The 25,010-nt window shown below is 41.4% G+C and overlaps 1 protein-coding gene and 1 pseudogene across 2 annotated transcripts; both read right to left on the bottom strand.

Annotated features, from left to right (window-relative positions):
• Positions 1-239: 239 nt before the first annotated feature.
• LOC306742151 (claudin-4-like) lies at positions 240-740 on the bottom strand (annotated as a pseudogene). The gene has a single exon. The product of its transcript is annotated as a claudin-4-like (transcript).
• Positions 741-4,189: 3,449 nt separating this feature from the next.
• Positions 4,190-24,764, bottom strand: LOC306742620 (rho guanine nucleotide exchange factor TIAM1-like; the record flags this gene model as incomplete). Its single annotated transcript, XM_079225014.1, has 25 exons — positions 4,190-4,760; positions 5,191-5,363; positions 5,490-5,577; positions 5,825-5,930; positions 6,136-6,194; positions 6,288-6,396; positions 6,483-6,601; positions 6,717-6,896; positions 7,526-7,634; positions 7,749-7,874; positions 8,217-8,285; positions 9,563-9,748; positions 14,604-14,701; positions 15,299-15,511; positions 16,245-16,331; positions 16,606-16,687; positions 17,143-17,247; positions 17,636-17,806; positions 18,163-18,237; positions 18,390-18,536; positions 19,656-19,841; positions 21,279-21,503; positions 21,748-21,920; positions 22,395-22,851; positions 23,853-24,764. 25 exons carry the CDS (start codon positions 24,762-24,764, stop codon positions 4,225-4,227), a joined length of 4,791 nt encoding a protein of 1,596 aa, XP_079081140.1. The 3' UTR covers positions 4,190-4,224.
• Between the last annotated feature and the right edge of the window lie 246 nt (positions 24,765-25,010).

Raw genomic sequence — 25,010 nt, 5'->3', positions numbered from 1 at the left:
CCCCGCTTTGAGACTAATAGAAGATTATCTTATCTCATTTGGGCGGACAAAACAAACAATGGGCAAAATAAGAACAATTTATAGTGCAATAAGAACACATAGTGCCTTAGCAATTTTAAATAGTCACCGTGATTTAAGGTAATGAAAACAATACATGCATGCATCATTTGACACATATACTGTATATTTTAGAGACATAAATTCAAAGTGTCATATTTCAGGCGGTACAGTTCAGTTCTTTACACATATTCTTGACGCTTATGAAAGCTGGATGGCGTCTTTAGATACACGCTCCCCTCTTTTGGTACATCCCTCGCCTCTATCAGATACGTGTCAGTGTAAGGCTCTTATTCCTTTGATCTACATTTGCTGTAGCTAAACAATAGGAAGACCCCGGTGATCAGCAGATTACCAGAAGTGGTCCAGCCAATGAAGAGGGCCTCCCCCAGCTCCCGTTTCTGAGAATCCAGCACCGTTGGGTTGTAGAAGTCGCTGATGACAGTATGGCCTGCCCAGCTGACAGGGATGAGCGTGGTCAGAAAGGACAGCAGATACAAACTACCCGTCAGGGTGATGTTCTTGCTCTTTATATTGTCGCCACAACAGCTGCTCTTTTGGGTCCCACATATTGTGATTGACAGGGAGATGAGAACCAGGTCTATGGACACACACATGAGTCCCCTGGCTGCTTGCAGCTCTGGTGGTAGAATTAGCAGTGAGTCATACACCTTGCACTGCATCCTGATATCGGTCTGCTGTAGTATATTGCCAAACTGTACCCTATCCAGCCCTGGAGATGTGATTTTGCAAGTGATTCAGCTATTAATATTATGGATAAAAAACACTACAAAGAAACCACAATTTTATACAAGAAACAACAATTGTATATAACGGGCATTAAGTCAGACGACTGAAACATTTTGGACTGTAAGAGGAAGCCGGAGAACTCGGAGGGAACCCACGCTGCCACGGGGAGAACATGCAAACTCCAAACAGAAGTACCGCCCCGGAATCGGGAATCAAGCCCGGGCCCCTCTTGCTGTGAGGTGACAGTGCTAGCCACTACACCACCACACCACCGTGCAGCCTCACAACCCAGGAAACACATGGTGTGTAGTCACCTTAAAAAGAGAGGAGCATACGTCTGTCAATCACCTGTGAGGTAAGTTTTCCTTTCAACTGACTTGTCTTTTGTAACTTTAAAACAAATAGTATACACACTTATTATGCTGCTATGAAAATGACCATGTCAACTTGCCTTAACTACGACAAAAAAAAACATTAAATGTGATCAGGTGTCTGATTGCAGATACAATTGAGAAACAATGGAGGTATTCACAGATCTTAAACAAAGAGCCACTCCTTTATCCATACTCCTGTTGGTCGAGCAAAGGTAACAACACCCTGTTGGTCACCTTGTTTATGAGACTGAAAAGGAAAAAGGGTTGTGAGCAGGAGCTGTCACAGGAGAGGTCACAAAACAGGAACAGAAACTGGAAAGCCTGTTGAGCAGGTTTGCCGAGTGATACTATCGTCACATCCTGAGCACGAGTTTATCTGTTTACCGTTAAAGCAGCTGAAACAACCATAGCTGAACTGCTCTAAAATACAAATGTGCTGTGTAGTTTTTTCTGTATATTTTCTAAGCTGCCGGTATTGTAGTTTTGGATTTAGATGAGAGAGGGTTTTGAATATATGATGTAACTGAATACGTAGAAAGGTGTAAGTTGGTGCTGGTGCAGGTGCACAGGAAGTAATGTATCTACAACAGATAGCAGTGCCACCTGCTGTCTGTACATGTGACTGCACATTATGTGGGCCACACAAGAACAACGAGATATTTAAAAAAGAAAATGAATTGCATGTAATTCCAGATTCCTTCAGATTGCCTTCAGATTACCATCACAATTAATTCAGTGTTCATTTTTAGATTTAAGATGCAGACATCATCACAAGCCTGATCTAAGTCTATTCCTTAACAAAGCAACCCGGTATGTACCGTTTCACTGTAATTTAGTCATTCAGCCCTGCTGCCCAAACTACAACACAGTAAAGTCTGAAGTGATCCTTCTCCTTTATCTGAAGCCATTCAAAAAACAGGATGGTGAACAGTTTAAAAAGCACTCTACACAACACAATAGCTCTCCAGTAAATACCATTTTGGTGAAGCTCATGTTTTTTTTGTTGTTGAAATTGTCAGGGATCGTGATTTAATTTATTTGTATGGAGCAAATATCCTAGTTACTGTAAGTGTATTTCAGTCAGTGCTGCTGATGGTATACTGGTACACTGTTCATCTTTGCTAATGCAAATTTTGTGTGATTGGCATAATTCAATTTCAAATTGTATAATTTTAGCAGGGTTTGAAAGATGAACCTGCATTTAATCCCAACAAAATGATGACATTTGCCAGACAAAAAGAGCGTAGAAATCACAAAAGGAAGTTACAAACCCTCACCGAAAGACATTTAACAAGATACAATAGTTGCTTAGCACACAACAAAACATGTTGGAGTGGAGCTCCAAGAGCATTTCGTGTTGTATTTATTTCATCTGTTCATGTATAGAATATACATCTGTGTTTGTGTCACAAGAGTAACTGCTGACAGATGGACTGATTTAGATAGCAACAACAAAGTTTGCACCCCTTTTTCTTATTCAGTCCGATGTGTTCACTTTAACGTTCATTGTAGACAGCACAGGATCTCTTTACTTTGTCTATTACCATTTCTAAGTTATTATATGCGTGCACATTACTTTATTTTCAAGTGAGAGTATCTGCCTGAAGCGAAAACTACACAAATTACAGAAATGTATGTTTATTTCTGTAGTTCCATCCTCACCAATCAGTGGTGGCTTGCTAACACCGGAAGTGGCTCTTACCATCTTTTTAAGATTACACTTCTTCAATTAGCTACTTAGTTCTCAGGCATGTCTGAGCACATTGGGCATTTGTGTTTTTGGATGGATATACACTTTATTCATCCCCAAGGGGACATTTTCAGGGAAGATAAGATGTCTGCAGAGCTGTAGGAAATGTTTAGTAAAAACACACAAACCAATGAGTCACTACAGAGAGGTGCTTTGAATTATAAGTAGGAAACAACTGTATTTATTATCATATCAATACATTTTTCTATATACACAGTAATAAAAATGCAGTCTTAGTAGCACAATGAATTGTTTACAAGTATGACTTCTTTCACGGTTCAGGCATACTGTAAGTCTTTCCCCTTGATTGCTTGAGCAAATTTGGACTTTCTTTGTGAAAAAAATGATTACTTGTGTTTTTTGCGAACAAATTAATTTACATATGAATAAATAAAATAAAAAACATTGCTTTGTGATCCATTACTAGTGAACAGTGTTTTTGAACACACAATACCTTTTTATAATAACTGGTGTGCAAATTCTCTACAATACAGAGTGTGCACGCTTGGTATTAAGAATGGAATGTAACATTTAGCATTCTTTAATACTGAAGAGTAAAAAGGAAAAAAATACAAGAAAATGGTTTCACAGTAAACATAAAACGGCAAATTCAAGTAAAACAGGATTATGTTAAGTTAAAACAAATAAAGAAAATCCCCCTAGCCTCGGCGCAATAGGGGTTATTACATAATTACACAAATGTAACAAGAGAACAAACTAAATATTTCCCAGGCTAAAAAGATAGCTTTACATCTGTAAAACAAAAGATCAAAATCATCAATTTTACATGACAAAATTGTTACCAAAACATGTCAGTTTATAGTCATGTGAAAATGTACAAGTACAGTAAACTATGCAAGACAACACTGTCCATTGCACTTATTCTATTTCTTTAAGGACAAATCATATACAGCCCTTAACTATGATACTATCTCTGAGTCACACAAACAAAACAAATATCAATGTTCTCACAATTTGGCAACAGCAGGCAGGACTATAGGATGCTGCCCAAATGTGCAAACCATGCCAATCAAAGCAACTGATTAGATTCCATGATTGTACCATTAGTTCATCTCTGAAAGCTTACACTTGACTTCTACGTAACAGCATTTGATATTGGATAAAGCTCCCTCGTTCATGATTCCTGTATTGCTCCACTGATGATTTTACCTGTACAAAAAGCATTCAGCAAAAGTAAGGAACGATATAACATCTACAAGCTGTGCAATAGACATGGTGAAGACTGATCTTTACGGAGCCCATATAAAGCTGTCTGCCTGTCCCCTCCAGCTTTTATGTGCCACAGTCTGTGGACGAACCCGACTGCTGCCTTCTTACCCAAATCGTTTGCTTTTGATCCTCCGTGTTGTCAGGGATCACGGCGCTCTGCTCCTCTGTGTTGGACAGCTCCACGTCATCAGGCGTCCCACTGGCCTTTGGGGACTTACGGCTTTTGCCCTCATTGGTTTCCTCACTCTCCAAGGACAAAGCCATGATGGGGGCCTCGAGGTCAGCCTCCACGGACGACGCTCTGGCTGTCTGGCAGAACATGTCGTCGTCATCACTGAGGATGTCTGTCTCCTTCACCACCTCCTGGTCCTCGTATTCTTCTAAGTCGAACTGTTCTTCCACCCAGCGGTCTGTGTCACCTGCTACCTCAGACTGCTGAAGCTTATCTGGTTCGTTGTCCCGCTGCAGCTGATTTAAGACGGGCTCCGGTGGTGAAGCGAGGTCCTGTCCGGGTTCGCCGTCAAAAACAATGTCTGTGTCTATAGTGAAACGGTTGCGCACTAACTTCCTCCTGCCAAGAGTCCTGGTTGGTGCGGATGCTACAGAAGAAAATGCAAAAAGCATAAAACAAATAGAAAATGAGCAAGTTAACACTTTCACAGCTTTTACTTTAACAAAACATTAACAATATCCTGCTTTCGTCAAGTCATCATACTTATAATGTATGCGCAGCACTGTATGATTATAGTTCACTCAAATATTCAATGCTTCATAATACTAATCATAACTCAGTTGTAATGCATTAGAATATTTGAATAATTGTTAAAAAATTTCCCCAAAATAAGCTTGGATATAGGGTTCTCCTCACATTAATTAAATCTTTAATTCTGGTTTAATCTCTAAATAAAAAGAAAAACGCTTTCTTGACATTATACCAAAGCATCCAATCTGTGTCCGCTAAGAAAGAACAAATTAAGAAGTGTGACACTTGGAGGTGTAAGGTGAATGCAGCCACTGACTGGCATTTACCTGCTCTATTTATAGCTGGACGGGCTCCCTTCAGGGCACAGAGGCGCTTTCCACCAAAGGGCACATACTGCTGATTGAGGGGTAAACTCTCCGTTTTTAGGAGCTGCCTACGATGCTTTTCCCTCAAAATGGAATGTACCGTCTTCAGAAAGTCTTTTTTACTCTCTGGAGAACTGAGGGAGATAGAAGGGCACGTTATTAGTTTGTCACTTTATAGGTAGCGGCAGATAAGACTGTATCAGTGTAACACAAGCTTTAATCTCCAGTGGAATTCAACCTCCGTTTGAAGAGACCCTCACCTACAACACAGCTGAAATGCCCTCTCTGGCCTTCCCTCTGACTCCGACTTTATGTGGACAATCTCACACACAGCCGAGCCCTCGCCATCTGAGGAAGTAATCGACAATCACATGTGATGTCATGTGATGAGACTAATTATTTCTGGATTTAAAAGAATATGCATTTTAATATATATTTCTTTTATTTCAGACTCGTAAGTCCATATAACAACAAACAGAACAACAACAATATATAAAATACAATACACTACAATACAAGGACACAGGTATAATCAATAGTTAAAAAGTCACTTGTGATTAATACAGTAGTGTACATTATTCTTTGAGTTGTCTACCTGCGTTGGCCAAGGATCTGACTTGAAGGGCATCAGTTGGGATCATGTGACGATATCGGAAGGGATCCTTTTCTTCTGAAGATGCAGAGACTCGATGGGAGCCACCCTACAATCATTGAAACACAATAAAATGCATTTTGTTCTCTTTGAAATAAATTATACTTGTGAAATGAGCTGTATCCAGTTGAATCAGCCACCCACTGGACGGATTCTAAAAGTGGCGCAGTGTATTTACAATGCCTGAACAAAATAAGTTATATTCTAAATGGGTGCTGGTGTTGTTGATTGCTTTTACTTGTGTAAAAACATACCATTTTCTTTTTCTGCTTTGATCCCTCCTTGCACACAAATACCACTGCCATTTTGAACACTAAAAGGTAATGGAAAAAACACAAGTTATCAATCAAAGCTTCATTTGACCTAATTATTACACAATCATGGAGGAAACGCATCTCTGACATACCAAATGTGGCCATCTGGGGCTCTTTCTTCCATTTTCCCAAGGAGACAGGGGGGTTGATCCAAGTCACACTGGTGTGGAGTAGCAGATCACCCATAGACAGATCGGCCACCTGGCACAAACACAAAATATCAGCAGTCACTCCACATGCACTCTTTAGATGACAGAACTGCGCCAAGTCACTTTTGTCCAACATACCTCTTTCTTTTCACCACTCTGCTCAATGATGAGCAGATCGAACACTGCTCCGAACTCCTCGTGGATCTTTTGCATCTCGTTGATGTGGCTGGCAACTTTATTCATGGCTTTCATGGCAACTGCAGACAAGAAGGAAACATGGTTAGCGTTGAGTTGTTGCGACATCTCATCGTGTGCATTCTCTCCTGTCAAAATGATTTCATCTTCTCAGTCAGCCATGTGATTGGGTCGTACCATCCAGGTGGTAGTGCTCCTCACTGTCTGGGTCTGTGAGTGAGTAGAGCTCCTTCAGCAGCAGGGGATATTTCAGCACCCTCTGGATGGGTTTGATCAGGTATGACTCCAGGGTGGAAGAGTGTTGCTGCTTGGGGTTGCGCTCTTCCAGGAAGGCCTTAAAATCCGGATCGGTTTTGGCTGAAATTACCAATAAAACACTTGATGAAACACACTTTGAGACATCTTATCCAAGTTGTTGTCCTTTCCACAAATGATTGGTGTGTTACCCAGATTATTTTATTTAAGGTATATTATTCACAATAATAAAGCTTGTACTTTTGAAAATGGATGCTTATGTTACCTTTTATTCATGGCATAAACCTGTTGGTCTTGTGCAAACCCAGACCTAGTATTTTACTCATCAATTTTACTTTTAGCATTAGAAACAGCCATAGACCTACAGCCAAGTCAAAAGTGTTTCATGCTTGACGAGAGATTTTATCTAACACCATGCAACCACAAGTGGGCAGAAATAATCTGTTAACTGCCTTAAAAACAGCTTGATAACAAATAACACCTCACAAACTCAATATGGCCAATAACTAGTTCAAAACCACTTATTATATATTATACAATGCCGCTGGGCTTTTAGCCTTCAGAGCCACCAGCTTCAAAAGCACGCAGAGGTCAAATGGACAACTGTCTGGCTGACAACTCTGCAGAGCAGATTTATGGAGTCTTGCAGGATATGGTAAATGGTTGATGGTTAAATGCATCGGCTCATTTGAGCCCAGGAGGAATGTCGACCAAAGACTACATTTACTCACCCTTTACTAGGACCTTAGGGACTTTGGTGTGGCTGGCACAAAAAGCACTGTAGATTTTAAAACGGTCTGCATAGTACAGGAAAGAGCCTCCCAGGGAGAAGAGGATTTTCTGTGAAAGAGGGAAGAGAAGTTACCCAACCAGTAGTTATAAAATACTTTATGGGTATTAATACATGCTTGTCGGCCATATCTTTTGGTGTGTTTTTTCTCAAAGAGGGTATACCTTAAACTGATCCACTCTCTCCAGTTTCTCTAGATCAGGAACCAGTCTGGTCCCGTCTTCCAGAGTCTTGAGAAATTCGACCTGAAACTCCACCATTTCTAGCAAGTTCCCAAATAGTACATCCAGCTGGAGGAAAGGGGCATTTGAGCAAAGCCAAAATGAATGCTTTTCATTTTACAGTGTGTTCTTTTAGTATTTATATGTATCTGATATAATCCTTAACTGGTGCATCCAATATTAGTCGCATATAAAAACTCAAAACAATCAAATTAATTTCATTATTACAAGTGCATGTAAAACATCTCTTGCAAACCTCCCTCTCTCTCTCTCATCATCCACTCCTCTTTTCCTCGTGTATGGCTACTCTTCACATGATTATGTAACGGTCTTTTCTTCAAACATTTAAAACAGTGTTGGCATTTAAAATCCAACTACCTTTCAAAGACTCACGGGAAATGTTTGACATACCTCATCCTGTGTGAGGAAGGTCTCTTTCTGTAGTGGGGTTAAATATCTCCCGATGAGCCAATTGAGATCCTGCAAGACAAGAGTGAATTATGCGTATGTGATGTGTGTGGTTATCCACGTCATTATGTGGATAACAGACAAAAAAAGCAGCTTTATACAAGGCTTAAATATTAAATAATAATTAAATATTCCTCACAACAAAACTGATTAAGTAATTAAGTTGTAGGTATTGTCTGAACATTCCTTCCAAGATCAAAGACAGAAGAGCTAGCGGGTAACGTGATTTCACTTTTTAAGTGAAAGCACGTGTTTGGAAATTATTTAAATGACTATGGCTACAGTTCACTGAAGCTGTTCTGATGAAAGCCTATGAGATCAATTAATAGCGCTGCCAAAAAGTAGGGAAATGGACCATCCATAGTCTCCAAAGAAGGTTGACTGGCCTAACAAAAATATTGCACTGCAATTTACATGTTTCTTTCTTTCTTATTGCTGATCTAATAATCAACTCAAGCAACTGCCTAATAACTTTGAAATTATTGGTGTTAAAGAAGATTTTTCTTTTTTCGTTAAAATGGCACCATGGAATAGACAAAATAATCGTAATCACACAAATATTATGAATGTCCACTAGTAAACTTGTGGGTATGAGTTGTCAAAGCAACATGCACTTAAAACAAACAAGGAGGCAAAACATCTGCCCAAATATACAAATATTTTAAAGCGTCTAAAACAGCAACGTGCGCTAAACATTAACTGCATCAGCAAGGATATGATAGGTTGTTGTCTATGTTGTACGTCTTGCATTATTTTGTCTACTCCCATATTACAGTGGCAGTTAAGTTAAAGTCCCACTATACTGCAAACTGCACACAAAGACCCATATAATGCACGCACATGTCTGTTTGAATCTGTCTGGGTAATTACAACAAATAGCCCAGGTCCACCAAATATTAAGCTATCCTTTTTGAAGGTTGTAAAATACACCATGTATCATACATAATGTGATTTCTATAATAAATATGTGCCCCCTGTAATGAGGTATAATATTTGAAATAGCCTTGGCATTATCCCATTATATTCCCTCGCTAACCCAGTTTTTTTTAACCAAGCCACATTTATACAGTACCAGGCAGAAAAAGATTAGGCAATATCCAGGCAAGGGCAAAGCTGTGTCCCCTCATATCTCCTGAGACACAGGGATATATATGGATTGATCTTGTGGAATAAGTAATGTGTAGGTCTAACACAACGTGAGGCAGATAGCACATAGATCGATGGACAGGAGGAAAACCCGCTCGCTCACTCACAAAGACCAGCTGCAAAGTAAGATGAGTGATACGTACTTTGACATAGGTGCGTTCGGTCTCCACGAGTTCACAGATGACTTTGCGGAGCTTGTCAGCATCGGAGAGCTGTCGGAGCGTTGCAGGTGGTGGGAAGGGCGAGTCTGGGCTAGGCGAAGAGGACACACACTCCGTGGGATTCATGTCATGGAGACTGCGGCAGAAAGCGGCGACTTGCTCTGTACTCTACAAAAAAAAGAATGACCAAAAAGCGTAAAAATGGGATGCAATTATGTAACTCCAACCTGAACTCATAAAAGGAAACATCGATCAGTCAGTACAGAGCCAGCTCCTCAAATGTTAACTTGCAGGTGTGAATCATGACTACGCAGAGTGGGAGCCTGGAAAGAGGCTGATGGGCAGCTCTAAAAAGTAATTTGCACTAATTTGGTCTATTTTCAGTCTGTCATAACAATGACTCTCCTGCCTCTCTCTTTCACTCACGTCCCTCTTTTCCCTAGTGTTTTTCTCCGACTGACGGATCGGTGGTGTAATGATTAATTTTTCACCGAATCAAATTATACACACAACGGTGTCTGTCCACATACAGTACGGGTTGCCAGGGAGACCAGCGCTGATGTGCATTATCATCATGTTGGATGGAAATAGACTCCGCTCTGTAGCAGCCTACACGGTTTAACAGGCTACAGCCTCACCAGTCATAACAACACAAAGCGCATTTGGGCTTTTCACGTCAATAAAAACACAAAAGCAAAAAAAAATAAGATTCATACCCATCAAAGACTTATTCCATTGGAAATATTTTAATAGATTACATAATGTTTGTATTTTAAACTAGGTAAAACAAAGATTAAAAAGGAGAAAGTTGCAAGGTGCAAACAGTCATTTCCACATAACGAGACCACTAGCAGGTACTGGCACCACTGAGTGCATAACAGAGAGCCGACAGATCTCTGGTTGGTATTATAATAACTTGTAGAGGTCAGAAAGAAGCAATGTATCTTGTCACCCCAACAAGCTTATCTGGGAAAAAATAAGAATAAGAATAAGAATATAGCCCACAAACAGCTGCAGAAGATAGAACGTTATCATTCTACGATACTGTCTTAATGAAGACCTGAACTACTGGTCTATTATCTCTGCTGTGCATAAAAGGAAGTACATGTACAAAGTTGCATTGTTCATATAACTGATTGTTTTTTCAGGACTTGCACCAATGAGTGGACACTAGGTAGAAACAGCGATAGGCTAGATGCCATTCAGTTAGATACAATGAAAACAAAAGAAAAACAAAAGCAGAATACAGCCAGAACAAACGAACATTGTGTTACCCAGTGATGGTCACGCATCTGTGCATGCGACTTTGCAAATAACCATGGTTATCAGCATTGTTATCTAATCAGGCAGACATCCATAATGTGACACACAACAACAGTTTGTCCCTCTTGACAGTGTTCCCGAAATAACCAGGCAGCTCCCAGATCAACAGATGAACTGGGAAGTGCTTAAATGTCCTTAAATATAATATAAAGCACTGATGCTAGGTTAGCTAAATGTATAGTTAAATAGATGCTGCAATAGGCATTTTTCATGATTTTGCTAATTGGGAAATGTTACTACAATTACATACAATACTATATAGCTGTGGAAAGGGTTAGGTTTTAAAAAGCCAAGTTGCTTAACACAAAGGTCTATTGCCCCGAAACATCCCTTAATTAATACATTTACCGCTGATGATGTGCGGGTTGCAGTACGTTTTTACACAGAAACAATCGACATGAGAGATCCTGTCAAAACAGATAAATTGAGATATGGTCCCATCACACAGCCATGTTCTCATCACAAGACATAACAGTTTTCCTCTAGTACTTTACTGATGTGATAATACTGTACCTTCAGCCCAAATGAAACTGCAAAGAAGTTTGACGAACAAACACACAGCAGGAGCATGTATTCAAATTTGCAACTCAAAGAAAGAAATATAATGCCAAGAAAAGAGGAAATTAAATTCTGTAAATCAATCTGATTCTTTCCTGCCCGATTAGTCAGCTGAGCTCAACCAGTTTTACTGAGCCTAAGAAGTCCATGACAGTCCAGTCATAGTCTTCACAATCACAATCTGGACTAATTAACACCATGGCAGCTTTGGGTGCATGAACAGTCATGGCATGCCAGGGAGAAGAGAAAGAACAGAGAGGGCAGGGGAGATCAAAGCCTCAAATATCACATGAAAAGAACAATATGTAGATAAGAGGGGCTGTCACAGGAAAAAACTAGACAAAAAAAAACAGACATGCCAGAGATGAGCACTAACGAATGAAATATAGATTAAAAGGCTGTGTGAACACAGGAAGGCAAGATGGAGTGGAGAAACAATTACACGTCTACCTCCTGAAACTGAGATAAGCCGAAGATCACAGCTCGAGGTGCCAAGAGAGAAAACTCTGCAACAGTCAGAGAGTCACTGCAACAGCGTCAGGGTAGTTTGTCATGTAAAGTCCAAGTCAGCTGTAGAGACTCAGCTCCTACATACAGCGTGGAGCACTTCAGTGATTAAGGGGCAATTCTGTGACATAACAGTGACTCATAGCTTCCTCTTATTCGTCTGTAGCAGCAAAGAGGAGGTGTGAAACAAACACTGAAAAGGAAAGGTGTTTTACTCGCACTGGAATACGACAACTGCAGCTCGCCATCTATCACAGCACCAGCAAGCGCTAGCCAGGTAAATAAAAGTGATACAAGGAAGGAATCTCACCAGATGAAGCATGTCATAGATGGAATCTGAGGAGCGCTTGCTGTGTTTGCTCCACTTCAGGACGGACATAGCCGAGTGTAGGTGGACAGTAAACACCAGATAAAGTGCCGGAGAGAAAGACTCCAGTCTTAGAAAAAAGTCAAGTCTGTACTGCGCCTCTCCAACACATGTCTCAGCCCTTTTGTCTTTCCTTTTGTTTTTAAAAAAAGGAGAAGGTGCTGTGGTGCTTGTGATGAAGGATGAGTGAAGCGGTTCAGCCTCCTCCTCTCCGCCCACCAGTGCCTACAGCCTTCCAACTCCTCTTCTTTTCACCCTCAGAGTCTGCTGTAGTTCTGTCACTGATATTCTCCTCTTTTCTCTCTCTCTCTCTCCCTTCTCTAAACTCAGGCACACAGTGTGAGTGTGAAGATCTGGCTAACTCTGGCAGCAATGTAAGTGAGTCTTGATAATTTTCCAGTCCAGCGAGAGAGCAAGGCAGCAGGAGGGAAGGAGTCTCCTCCTCAAGGTTGTGGTGGAGCAGGATTGGCTGGGGGAGCGACACCGCAGTGGAATAAAAATGCAGGATTGTAGGAATGGGGCGGGAGAGTGAAGCTGCAAAGGAACAGGCTGCAGTGGAGGGTGAAGACAGGGACTCGTGTGGGGGATTTTGCAGGAAGAAAATGAAGAGTGGTAAATGTTTCGGCTTGCCAAAATGGATTTAAAAATGAGTAATAAATCAAATGAGGTATGATTTACACAAGCCCAGAAACGAGTCTTTGGTCAGATCAGTAACTGAAAAATAGATATAGAAAAATACACCAGCAGATATCACACATTTAAATGTCCTCTATCTCCATCAGTCCTCCATCTCCATCAGATTCCTGAACTCCTGAAAAGTCTCATGACTTTGACGTTTCCTCTTATTCTAATTTTTTTCGGGGGGGCAGGATTCTTTGTTGCTGTTGCTACTGACTGTTGGAACATTTGTTGCAACAAGAAGTTCAACGAATGGTTTAAACAAGGGGAGCACTTCTCAAGCACAGGCAAAAGTAGATAAATTCTCAAAACAAAATGACATGTATGATTTTGCTCTGTTATTAGTGAGCTTGCGGTCCAATTCCAGCGTTTTAGGTACAGCATCTTACACCGATTCATTAAATACTTTCAACGTAACACAAAGACGGATAATCAGCTTTTTCCTTTTTTATTTGAAAAGACAAAAGTTACAATTTAAGGAGACAATGCATCACCTAACATTACTACTATGATAGAATCCGCCACTGTTTTTTTCCCTCTGATTTTGCTCAAATCCTAAATCTAGATCACCATTCATATCCATAATTGTATTATTATTCATTATTTCACAGTTAACTAGAATTGGTACAATAAATGATAATTGCTGCTCATTAAAAAAAGAGAAGTTAAAAGAGCAGTAATTAGACCAGTCCACAATTTGAAGGGCAAGTGGGATGACTGAGGATCTCAGTGATCCTTAGATCCAGTTGGTACAATAAGAAATGATAGTTATCCAGTGTTGGATAAGAAAATATAAACATATATCATCCTTTGATTTAGAATTTCATGAGCAACAGCCCAGTTGTTGTTTGAAGTCAGCTAGTTGCAGCAATAAGAAGATAGCACTGTATGTAATGTATTTTTTACTTTGCATAAGAAGCATTAGTCATCTTGTTAGCCAAAGCACTTTAATAGCTAAATAGAAACATATAAGTCATCTTTGAGATTTGTACTTGTTTTGCCAAACCTGCTCTGTGATTTTGTAATTTGTGTCTGAATGTTCAATTAAGAGTTCAAATGAATACACCTCTATTCAAAACATTATCATAATCACCACACATAATTGAACAATTAGAATGCAAGACCCTTCCATCAATTGGCTGTTACATTCAAAGTGAATACACTTTGCTTCAAGTCTCTAATGCATAAGAAGAACTTCATTCAGCACTGTTAATATACATTAATATTTAGGCCCCTTTGATTTTCATTATCTCAGATGCTACGTGCAGATAAAAACAGCTGAGTGGCATGAAAGGAAAAGAGAAACTTGATGCAGATTTGTATCTAGAAGCATGAGATTAACACCTAGCTGATATGGACACTGCTCCACTTTCCTCAACAAGATTGAATGAGCCAGTAACAGATGGTGTCTCAAACTGTGCTGAAACAAACTGTTCTAATGCGCTCTTTTCATAATGACAACGAGTTGTTGTGAAAGACAAGGACATGGATAAGACACAAGCAAACCATTTTAAAGATGTGTGGTCAGATGCTTTCTGTAGTGATACTCAACCATACGCCACTAAATAATTAATAAACTGGTGCTCTTACCTTTCTGCACTCAAACTCACTGAAGATCTCAGAGTCGTCGTCCAGGCTGTCTCCTGAGCTTTCGAGTAGCAGTCCCACCCCGTCGTCCAGAATCTCCTCTGCAACAAAAACAACAGTCATGTCTGAGCTTCATGAAACACTGTATGGGATTTTTATTTTAATTGTTTTCTGAGATAAATGCATTTTTCGCAAGCACCGTAAAGAACTTGAGAAAACATGCCCTTGCTTTGTCATTTTGTATTAAGCTTGAAGACCTTTATGTAAAACCTGATGACCTCATCAAACTAATCCACAAAGTGGGGCTTTAACACACTGCTGGCAGCTTCCTATCCTTCCTCAAGATGACCCTGTGGATTCATCATGTTTGTATAAAACTGCTGCCAAGGACACGAGCAAGAAATCTTTTCTGGACACAAGAAAAGAAAAAAATGAAAGAAAAACTATTGCCTTTCTGGCCCAGTGTTATCCTTGTATGTGATAACAGGCCAGCTGGTTTGGTAAACATGGCCATACTGTGAGCAATTGATGGCTTTAATACACTGTGCATGATTTCTGGAAATCAAAGTTTGGAAGTTAAACTCTTCAGTAACCTCGACCTGTGAATGTGCCCAATTGTGCCTTTAAATGCGTACAGGTAGCAACATAAGATGGTGGATTTCTTGTCAGGCTGCATTTGACATCTTTGTATTTCTTACCTTGACTCTGGGAGAAGATGTCCGTGTAGAGATCCTCGTCCGCATCCGAGCGGCGTGGGGGTAGATAGCAAAGCTGACGGCGGTCTACAGAAGGCAGTGTGTTGACTGTCAAAGCAAGCGAGGCTTGAGAGAAAGCTACCTTCATGTCAGAGAAGTTGAGACTGTGAGAGTCTTTTCCGTTCAACTGAAGGATTTCATCCCCTGCATTGAGACCTGAGAAGTGGAAACATTAGCTTTGATTACATGTCCGGCCTGCCATGTGTGCGTACACTGAATAAAAGGTATTTGCTTTCCCAAATATGAGATGGGACCAGCAGTCGATCTCATTTTTTAAGCCTCGATTAACAGGCCAATAAACCCACAATTACGATGATGAAATTAGAATAAAATGATTGTAAGAAACAAATACAAAGTAAAAATTCTACTTTGGAGACAATTAGTTGCACATTAATTATATTTTCTTGGCCTTTCTGCTGACTCTGCAAGTATCTCATTTTCTGCTGTACAGCATCACTGCGTTCTCTACCTGCACTTTGACCAATTTCAGCATTTGACATTACTCAACCCTGCAGTCTAACTTCATAAGGGTACTGATGTGACGCAGCTGTGGTGGGGCATCGTATTGAGCGTCCTTCACAAAGGCCAGTGAGAGGCAGTGTGGCTATGATTATAGTAATCAACGCCCTTGAGAACTGCTGTATTTTCTGAAACCTTCCCTGCCTATTGGAAAACATGTGTTAATGCATTTCTAGAGAGATGTAGAGAGTAAAAGTATATTGACCTTGATGTGTGAAAAACTCTTAGTTTAAAAACAACTTGTAATAGAACAGAAAAACAATCAATTCACCTCAAATTATTTTCCTCGAGCTATAATTCATCAGTTCACAGACACAAATTGAGTGCATTTCAAAAGGAGTTAATTTGACGGAAATGAAGTGTAATGAACCTTTGGCGAAGGCTAATCCGCCCGCCTTCACATCAGTGATGTAGAGCTGCTGCACTCCGTCCTCCTCCACAACTGAAATGGAGAAACCTGGAGGAGGAAAAGGAGAGGCGAGGAGAGGTGGAGAGAGAGCGAGAATGGGGACTCTTACATAAAATATCAGAGGGATTTGTGCAGTACAAATGGGAATAGTCTAAGAAAAAACAGGTTGTGTATAGACCAAATAAAAGCATTTATTCTGCTGAAAACAACAGCATTACATATGAAATCTTTGACACTGAGAAAAGCATCTTTACTGAAAACAAAAATAATTTTTGAAGTCAATGTAAAAGAAACTACACAGGATAATTTAAATGGTTCCTACCGTAACCGATCATGCAGGATTCATCTCTGTCGAACTGGATTACTTTTGTAATTTTGGAGCAGAGCTCAATTTCTTTGTAAAGCTGGGAAGAACAAAAATAAGTTATTATATAAATCATGAAACAACGGCCCATTTTATTCATATTCTGGTGGGTTGGTTACTGACAGCATGGAAAGAGAGTGGTAATTTTCTGTATTCTAAGACAAAGCAGCTCGAGCAGTCTTTTATGCAGGATTGTCTGTGACGTTTCATGATTACATGATGGAAATACAAAAGTCACTACAGATAGCGATGAATAGATTTATGTTTTGATGCATGGTCCTCCCAGGCAGGCGTTTCTCCAGAGATGTGCAATCGAAAGGATATAAATACAAAACCTATTAATAATTCACAACGAAGGATGCTCTTATGGTCTGTGGTGTTGTGATTCCTCACACATTTCAATTAAATTACTAAAGTTTCCTGTTTTTACCTTTTATAATCTTAAAAGGTCTGGTGAAAAAGGAGAGATAATATCATGTGCAAACAGGTACATACCAAATCGCACACATCCTCTTCTGGTTTGGGAATGTAGAATTGCACTTGGTTTTCGATAAGGAATTTGAGTCGCAAGTAGTGCTTGGTGGGATCGAGCTGGTGAGCCTGTGGGATAAAGGAAATAGGACAGAATTAGTATTAGATAGTAGCTAAAAACTTTGTGAAAAGAAATAAAGATTACAAAGAGGTATTCGGCATTTTTACACAGCAACAAGCTTGTCAAAATTGATTTAAAAATGAGTAATACATCAAATGAGGTATGAGTTACACAAGCCTATAAGGCTAAATTAATTCATTACAATTTTGTCCTCAACTTCCTGACCATGCATAACTTCTATTTGTCTAGTTAAAGGATGTTATGAGAGGCCAGAACGTGGCTTTTATTTCAAAAGTCTTGTGCACAAGTGTCTTTACTTCTTTGCCATGCAAACATCGCTGGAGTGAACTGTGGTTCAGATCAGGTCGTTTCAGAATAGCCATTGGCCACAGTTACCTTGCAGATGGTTTCCAGAACGCACAGTGCCGACTCCCCTGGCTGGATGATGGTTAGCACTGGCTGGTCATTTGGCAGACACACCCAGGAGGGGGTGAGGTGGTCAGGGACCCAGATATCACTTTCCGTGCTGGGCCGTGGAAGGCTTTTCACAGTTCCATCCTCACTTTTCTTTGAACAGATACATTCAAAAGGCTTATTTAGTCAGCTATTTAGGACAGAATATTGTTTACTATGCAAGTTTGGTTCAATTAACATGGATTAATGATTTCACAAGTATGTTGTAATCATTCCTCCCATCTGAATGTAGTATATTATATTACTGTAATTTGCTTAAAAGAAAAAAATAATAATAGATGTAGTTGTAACCGCTGAGCCTTGGCTCTGCTGCTTACTTAGGGAACATAGAGGGATAATATTTCATTAACACGAGTGTTGACTTATGATCTAGTCGAGTAAGTTCCCACTCGTGTTTGCCCTCCATGTCACTGTCAAATGTATGTATACAGAGAATGATTCCTCCTTACTGTGTTTTCCTTGGTCGGATCGACAAATATGCCATCAACAGGCTTTTTTATTAGCTCTTCGCCATCAGCAAAGACCTGCTGGGTCAAAAAAGAGGTGAAGTGGTCATTACTCAAGCAGAGGAGGAGGATAAATGCTTTAAGGAAAAGGCCAAATTTAATATTTTAGTAGCTATGGCAGTTCTATTGATTGCATTGAAACTAGAAAATAACTATAAAATATCGCAGACCTGGTTGATACTTGGGTGGGCTTTCGTTTTTTTCTTTGAGGTAGTGTCCAGTCCCCAGAGGGAGGAGAACCTGCTCTTGCGCTTGCTGCAGGAACGAGACATGGCCTGTGTTCGCCGTCTCACTCCGTTCTCCGAGCGAGCTGCCACCTGCAAAAACATAATGACTGTCAGGGCTCAAACATTCCAAATGCACATAGACGACAATATGTTTGACCAAATGCCACATACATTTTGCAGAAATGTGTGACAAGCATGCATTATTTATTTAGGCATACAAATACAGTCAATGAAAAAACTATGTCTTTGAAAAGGCAGATGAGCAAACAGTGTGTTTTTATGAGCAATACAAATGTATGAAAAAGGATTGCATGCGCATCAGCATTATACAGATAACTGAGCTGCCATATCTATTTCACACACATGTACTGGGCTTGTGCAGATTCTTACACAACCTGTCATTTCTAGGCTAGTCATTTGTGAAAAAAAACAAAAGTAAAAAGGTCTTTGAATTTTGTCTTGTCAACTTGTGTCAGCATTTGCGACGTAGGGCCGATGCAAGTATTGAGTAGAGATGAGCAGGGGAAGAGAAATGGGAGACACAAAAAAAAGAGGAGGATAGAGCTGTTAGTGTGTCTTTTGTTAGACATCTTGGCCTGCCATCTTGCAGCTCAAACACCCACACGCTACACAGCTCTGCGTTGGTAGTGCCTCCCTGATCTGCAAACACGTCTCTAAAAATCAAATAAATGTTTTCCTGTACTCCCGGTGCTTTTAGCTGCGTAGCACACAGTGCAGCAGTGGGAGGCCAAAACTGAATCAGAACCTCTTCAACAGGAGCTCTGTGTGAGACCCAGGCTCCAAAATAGCACTCATCGTGGAACAACATGGTTTGAAGCGATGCATTTAGTTTCTAGAATCAATTGCCCTGCCAGGAGAGTCACCTGCGGTACTTAGAGGTGACGGTGTGTGTTTTGAGAGAGATAAAGTATCTAGGGAACTTCTAAATATAAGGGTAGTGTAGTGTTAACTGAAAGGTTACAGATTTGATCCCTGCAAAAGCTATAGTTTGTGTTGCTGAAGTATACTTGGGCTGCACATTGGTTCTTTAAATATTCACTGATTCCAAGTCTTATTCGTGATGGCTCCTGAGAAATGCATACAAATATAAATAGAGGTCAAACTAAGATATGTCAAAGTGTATCAAGACGATTCTTCATAAAACCAGATTAAATGAGGACCTTTGATAAAGATGAGGATTATATTTACCAGTGCATGGAAGGAAGACACGGAGAATATCCCGAGTCGGCCCATTGCCAGCTTGGTTGGACGAGAGGCAACAGCCAGGAGGCGTTTGGGGTTGGGCAGCTCTCCTCCTTGCAGGCTGGCCAGGTAGCACCTGAAGCGGAATAGGTCCATGTGAAACTGCTCTAGGTTCTGCTCCCACAGGAAGATCTGCAGAATGAGAGGGACACAAATAAACATCCAGTTACTAGTTCACCAGGGCTCTAGTTTGTCAACTTCAGTGTCTCCTCTCGCCCCCAGAAACTCTGGAGCCAGTTTACTCCCAGTGTTGCCAACCTGCACTCTCGGTTCCTAATGGTTGGATGTTTACTGGGGCAGTAGAGCAGTACATTGCAATTATTCACCGATCCGTCCCTACCCAGTCACGGTCCTAAACTGGTGTTTGGAAGAAGCGGCCAGTGCCATGGCAGAGGGCTCTGTATCACTGCCAAGTAGCCCAGAGACGATACAGAAACAATACTGCACATTCCACTGGCAGATAGAGGCTGGGAGCGTTTCAGCTTTCTTAGGAGCAGGCCTATATCCATTCAGCCCTGCACAATGTGAAACCTGACACTGCCAAACAGAACCGCTCCAACCAGGCCCTACCTAACTGACCAAACAAAGACCATTTGATCTCCCTTCTCTGTAAACAGACCTATTAGAAGACAATATGAGCTTTGCAATTAATTGAAAGACTCGACTGATGCCAATAGCATACTGGTTTAAAAACAAAACAAAAAGCAATCTGGTGGCCGATGGGTGTGTAGCATCAGCAGCCTCTAGCGGATGATACCTCTGAGATCTGTTACTTAATCCCCTCGTACCACTCCCTGCTTCTCTGTCCATCTCCAATTCATCCTCCATGCTTTCAACTGCGATTGAAATACCTACTTTTAAGTGATACCTGTAATTAAGCAAACAATGCATCACTTTAATATGTAATGCAAATAATAGCTGTTATTGTCACTATAGCCGTGGACCAGAGTAAACAAATCTTGAGCAACACTATTTTGCTTCTTAAGTGAAGACGAGGTTCTTCCTGGAGCAGATATCCTCTCCTTTAGAAGTTTAACAGTTGTGTCAACAGTCAGAAAGAGCAGCAGCAGAAGGTTGATGACAAGAGCTCTTGTGTTGATGTAATACTTGTGTTGATGATTTACTAAATCAAGACAACCATCGTCTGTGGCCTTTCATCAATCCCTCTTGGCTTGTTAAATTCGTATCACCTTAGAAAAGTTTTAAACAGGTAAATAGGCTTGCAAGCTGCATGCAGCACTTTTAACCTGAATTGAATGACAAATAAATAGTATGTCTCAAAATCTAAACAGATGCGTTTTCACATTTAAAAAGGAAACTGTCCATTTTGTTTTCGTTATATTTTTTTAAAGAATTTATATGGACAAATGTAAAGTTACTGACAAAGGTTGTTTATTACCCTGTAGTTGACTGGTCAAATTGTATGTTTACACATTATTAGGTTTTAGTATTCTTCTGTCCTCCTGACCTCAGAGAACCAATCAAGACTTCTTAAAATCCCACATAACTGCTTGACATGCGGGAACTATATGACGGACGAGCCATGTGAGAAAGGAGGATGAAACCTACTTGATCCAGGATCGTCTTCCTCTTCTTGGTGTCAGTAACAGCTGACAGCTGCATGTCTCCCATCTTCTTCATCTTCTCGTCCATGTCTATCTTCTGCTCCAGCTTCTTGATCTCTGCGCGAAGCAGGCGCACCGTGTCCTCTCTGTGATGCTGGCGGGCGACGGCAGTGGCACATGCAGAGTGGATGGCTGTGATCCAATTTTCCAGCTCGGTCTGGCTGCAGGTCTGCGTGGGGACAGACGGGGAAAGGTCAGAGGTTAAACAACAACAATCGACTCTCGAACATGTAAGATAAAAAGCTCTCCATTTGCTTTTCCTGAGTTGATTCATTGCTAATTATTATGGATAATCATAATCTGATTTGAGAGATCATGAAAGGAAAGAAAACACACATAGGTCGAGGTAGTGCTGGAGCCAGGGAGAATGTGCACTTATTCACAGAGCAGATGACATTTAAGCATTCTCTTACCTGTAACAGAAACGCGTCTCCCAGGGAGTTGCTGAGACAGAACACAAAGTCCTTTTTGGGATGCTCGGGTACAGCCTGGACAATACTGTTCTCCACCCAGATGGCATGCTTAGGAATGCTGTTGTTGTCAATCCCTGAACGGCCATCAGTCTCATAGAAGAATAGAGTGCAACCTGGAAAACCATTTTTTTTTTTTTTTTACTTTACATGCATAATATGTATATAATTGGAAGCATAAACTCTTGATGGCACAATCTCTAGTAAAGGATAACAATGAATGGTAATAATTTATTCATTTTTTAAAGCCTGACTTGCTCAAGCAATTTAATTCTGCTCTCCAGTGGCCAACACAAAGAAGTGCAGCATGGCTGATAAGTCAGGCATCATGATCATTAGAGCACTCTTGATTTTAAAGCCCACTAAAGTGGTATACATTTTACAATGAGATCATTTTATCATGCTTGAATTTAAGCTTGGTTTACTTAGCTACTGTAAATTGAGGTTAGATTTGAAGTATTTCTGCATAAGATACAGTATGTCAGTAAAAACAAACTACATCAAAAGCATCCTGTGTTAACTGGCTGTATTAATATTGAGATTATGGAATAAAATGCAAATGTTATGGACACATTGAGGGAATAACAAACCTTTCAGGGAAACCCAGTAACTCTTCCACTTGCGCCTTGTGGCCGAATCCACTTTCTTGTTCTTCTTATGCACAAGGAAGTTCTTGACGGAAAGCCTGCCAGCTTTGCGCACCATCCCCTGGGTGACGCTGAACAACGGGTCAGACTGGTAGGCGGAGCTCATAGTGCTCTGCTCATCACTCAGGGCGGACCCTGCCTCCTCTAAACTCTCCGTCTGGCAGGAGCTCATCTCCAGTTCTTGGCGAAAGTTCTCGTACACGCCCTGTACACACTCGCTGGCCCCGCCGCCACTGCTGCTGCCACTGTCGCTGCCAGCGAACATGCTCCTGCCAGCCGCCGAGTACACGGAGAAGGAGGCCGACATGGTCTTGTAGCGTCTGGACTGTTGCTCGGCCTCCACGGTTACTCCATCAATGCCGCTGTCCTCGTACTCGCTACCCTCTCCGGCAGTGACATCCTGAATCAAAGCAGAAGCACAAGACAGCTGAGACGGCATGGCAGCCACGTTGTCTTCATCACTAAGAATGAAGCCTGTCAACAACTGAAAACTAAGCTATCTACATACTGTATACATCCAGCAAGGAGCCATTATTCTAAATATGTGGCAAAAACTGTGAGCAAAGAGGTCTAACTAGAGTCCATGGGTTGCTTAATCCTGAGGTTCTGCTCAAAATTAATTACTCACAGCAAAGTGTCTGCTGTTGTGAGAGTACAGCCTGCCCTCCCTGTGGCCCCGCAGGGTCTGCCCTCTCCTACCCACATGGCCAAAGGCTCCTGAGAGATGAAGGGGGTAACACTGAGCTCGGTATCTCCATCTGGTCACATGACCCAATCATGCGCTCCAGAGCGCCTTTCTCTTAGGCTGATTGTGCCCTGCAGTGACAGGGCCACCATACACGTTTTACTGTTACACTCTTCCACAGGCCTCCCCTCATTATCATGACAAAAGACTGAGGCATTTCAAACAGGGAGTGACTTTAAGCTCTGCTCCCTCCCTCTCATCATTGCAGTCTCCTCTCCCAAGAAAAACAACAGTTTCATCCGGAGACGACACATTGCTCCCCTGACAGAAGCGTTCTTTTTACACTTAATCTGTTTTAGCAGCTTATTATCTGTGAGGTGAATACAGCAGAGGAAACGCTCGGGCACAATGGGAGGGGGGGGGGGGGGGGGGGGGGGGGGACATGAGGGGAGCTGGGTTATTGGTGATGCCACCAGACCACATTAAGATTCTGCACAGCTTTTCATACTCTGTCCAAGGAGCATAAAGGAGCCATGACACAGCTTTAACAGTTCAACTGAAGAGTGTCAAAAGGACATGAATAATACACTGTTAACATTTTAATGGATACAGAACCAGATTTATTCAGATTTCTATGAAATGAGCCACTTTCAAGATAATTTAAGCCAAATTGATAGTTTAAAAACAGCACAATGGGAACTTGCTCTACATCTTACCTGTATAGTCTGCGCCCTCCGGCCCTGCATACTGGCACACATGGCAGCTTGGTGGCTGCTCAAGCCTTCAGAAAGGCAGTGGGAGCGCCGGCAGGGGAGGGTGTATGCACCATAGGTGTTCCCATCCTCCTCTGACGGGGAGATCATCTTATCGTCCTCACTCTCCCTGATAGCCCTGTTGGCGTCGTGCCACTTGGCATAGCGACCTTGGGGTTGCCTGCGGGCAGGGCACTTCTGGCTATACAGCTCGTCCAGGGAGTTTGCCCTGTCAGTGGAGTCTGTGGGGCTGGACTGCAGGTGTCCTTTGCAGCCAGTAAAGTCTCTCTCGTTGGCCGTGTCTATGATCTCCTCTGTGCTGGTCAGGTGCTCTTGGCTGAGGTCAGACAAGGAGAACTCAAGGCTGTCATCTCGCCACATGTCTGCAGACTTAGACCTCTTCTTCTTGAAGCTGACAGTCTCTTTGGAGGAATCCCGAGCTTTCTGAAGGTATGTTACCTCGCCTGTGTACACATCTTCATCCTGCACCTCTTCTGCTGTGGGGCCAGGTAGGGTTATGTGCATGGTATTCATGTGCACAGAGGGATTGGCCAGGTCGTTGTGAAAGGACACAGGCCGCAGGTTCATTGCCACACGGTCCACCCAAATGGGGCTTCCAAAGTCTGGGAGGATATTCGTCTCATTGAAGGGCTCCAGGCCATTGTCAGCCAGGGATTGTGGGATACTAGGGGTGCTACTTGAGCGTGTGCTCGTTTCAGAATTCCTGTGCTCTATTTTCCCTGATGAAGCATGTCGAGAGCGTCTGGACTGTTTGTTGGAGATGCGAAGAGACCGAGACATGTGCTTACGTGACAAATAGCCATGTTCGTTACGGTAGAGGGCATGGTCCCCATTTTGGCTCTCAACATTTCCCATGATTCAGAGGCTGAAAAGAAGTAGACAAAGTGTAAATTAACTCCAAAAGAACACAACATCAAATCAAATGACAGCATTGTGAATGTCTATCTACCTGCAGGGTCCTGTTGAATTTTCTGGCATTTTGTTTGTCATTGGATCTCCAGACAGTTTGGTCCTTCAGCTGTTGGTACGATCCACAAAGCTCTGAAAATAGATATCCAGATGAAAAATCATATAACATTTGTAATGTGCTTTCAATTATGT

The sequence above is a fragment of the Taurulus bubalis genome (genome assembly GCF_910589615.1).
Source record: "Taurulus bubalis genome assembly, chromosome: 10".
NCBI classification, from domain to species: Eukaryota; Metazoa; Chordata; class Actinopteri; order Perciformes; family Cottidae; genus Taurulus; species Taurulus bubalis.
This window is presented reverse-complemented; position numbering and strand designations above follow the sequence as displayed.